At 41.4% G+C, this 2,220-nt stretch overlaps 1 protein-coding gene across 1 annotated transcript in view; it reads right to left on the bottom strand.

Annotated features, from left to right (window-relative positions):
• LOC123189540 (SWI/SNF complex subunit SWI3A homolog) overlaps window positions 1–2,220 on the bottom strand; it is a gene marked incomplete at its 5' end in the record, with an annotated part of 6,268 nt that overhangs the window by 2,392 nt on the left and 1,656 nt on the right. Inside the window, 3 exon segments of the mRNA XM_044601978.1 lie at window positions 415–467; window positions 543–706; window positions 801–1,292. Coding sequence (XP_044457913.1) covers window positions 415–467; window positions 543–706; window positions 801–1,292 — 709 coding nt within the window.

Below are 2,220 nucleotides of genomic sequence, written 5' to 3'. Positions count from 1 at the left end.
TCTAAATCTCTGTCGTCCTAACTTCATGTTGCCAAATCTCCACTAACCGGTGCACCCATGGCCCTGCTGTTACACAAGTGCAGTCTAACCTGCTTTGCTTGAGTTCCTCTTCACAGTATTCCAAGTGCATTGGTTGTCGTATAATACTAATTCAATACAACTTCAATTACTTTTGTGGTTCCGTACCAATGCACGGGCATTATGCTGCTTATAAAATTCAGGACATACATGCTGATTATAATACTACTGAACTTGTTAGGAGTGGTAAATCTAATCCTAAGATGCATCAGAAAAAAAAATATCTGTTGACAGCAACGTTTATCAACAGATAAAGAAATAACTCTCTATGATAAGTATCGAGGAATCAAATATATTTACAAGTAGCTCAAAATGTGAGAAGAAAATTAGGCCTACCAGGAACAGTCTGTCCATGCATTTCTGCTTCCTTATTGCCAACATTGCAATCACTGTAAAAATGTCATCTTAAGATAAACAGATTGAACCAATACTAAAAAGAATAACAAGTTGCAGCACATGTTTACCTCTCTTGGACATGGTTAGAAGAGAATGATTTGACTTGGTATTCTTTCTCGCTGAGATGAAATGCCTTCTTTGCTTGGGGATTTTCATTACCCAATGCTTTAATTGATGCGGCTGCAGCTGCAGCCACAACATCTGGGCTCACCGCGGTAGTCAGCAGTGCTAACTGAGGTAGTATTAGCAAATATCAGTGATCTGCTAAAAATCTTTGTACATCCTTAACAAATTAGTTTCTTCATATGTTATGTTTTCTTTATTACCTGCTCCATTAATGAACTGGTGACATCTATTGAAGAACATAAACGCCGACGCTTTGAAGGATGGTCTTCAACTAATTTATCAGCACCATCTTCCTCCCCATCAATCTGCATGCCATCAACCATATCGGCCGACTGACTTGATGCCTCCTTCACAATAAAGTGGTTCGTTTTGCCATCAGTAGTTTGGTTTGTATGGAACCTACTATCAGATTTACCATTATTTATGTTGCCCAGCATATGTTCACCAAAAGGCAACTGAATAAGCCTAGCAATGCACTCTGTTTTATTCTTTGTGCGGACATGCTGGGTAATAAGATCCCAGTCATCTCCATGTTTTAGGACACCTTCTAAAAGGAGTAGCGTCTCTGCATCTGTCCATGCACTGGAAGCATGGTTGTCAGAGCTCTCCTTTTTAACAATAGAGCATTTATTTGCTTCCTCCTTCTTTGCACTATTGGTTTTGCAACACGTTGAACATACTTTAAAACCATCCTGAAAAGAAAATGCATAAACATTAGACAGCACATAATTTCCTTCATTTTCGTCATACCTTGATGCAATCTGATCATCTCAATAACAAAGTACACAACTCAATCAAATTGTAGCCGACAGTTTAAGAACGGCCCTCTGTAAACAGAAATAAATACAGTACTTGGATAAATTTCATAAATAACATTGCACAGCATGTTATCCAATTAAAAAGACTACTTTGCTGTGTTTGGAGTCTGGAAGAGCTGAAGTGAGCAGATTTTATATGCGGGACACTGCTCGACAAAGTGTTGAATGGTGCAGTGATTGGCTGTAATGTGTTTGCGAGTGTGGGTGATTCGGCCCAGTGGTCCAGGTATCTTGGTGTATGTACAAGAAGCAGACAGAAAATTCCCCCACGCAACCTTCCAATACTCGTGGTATCAAATCTACTATCGTCCCCGAAACCCTAGGTGTTGCCGCCAGCAGTGGCCCTGAGCTTGGTGGTGATGTTGATCTTGACAAAGTAGATGGAGAGCTAAAGGTGAGTCTCGCTGTTGGTCAGTGACAGCAGCATGAGGTGAATCTGCAGAGGCTCGAGGATCAAAAGCCTTTGGTGGCAGATAACGGCGGTGTGCGTGCGATCAGGAGAACAGGGGCTCCTGCAGAAGGATAGGTATGCAGCTAGGAGGGAACGCAAACTGTGTGTGTGGAGGCACCAATGCGCAGTTCCTCGCGTTGAGCCAATTCCGAAGATACTCCCTCCGTTCCAAATTACTCGTCGCAGAAATGGATGTATCTAGAACTAAAATACATCTAGATACATCCATACCTGCGACAAGTAATTCGGAACGGAGGGAGTAGGATTGATGCCAAATGACATCGATTTAAAGAGTGCCAGAAATTACTTAATTTGATCGAGGAAGACATTGTTGCTCTTGAATAGGAAGGG

The sequence above is a fragment of the Triticum aestivum genome, chromosome 2A, assembly GCF_018294505.1.
Source record: "Triticum aestivum cultivar Chinese Spring chromosome 2A, IWGSC CS RefSeq v2.1, whole genome shotgun sequence".
In the NCBI taxonomy this organism is placed as follows: domain Eukaryota; kingdom Viridiplantae; phylum Streptophyta; class Magnoliopsida; order Poales; family Poaceae; genus Triticum; species Triticum aestivum.
This window is presented reverse-complemented; position numbering and strand designations above follow the sequence as displayed.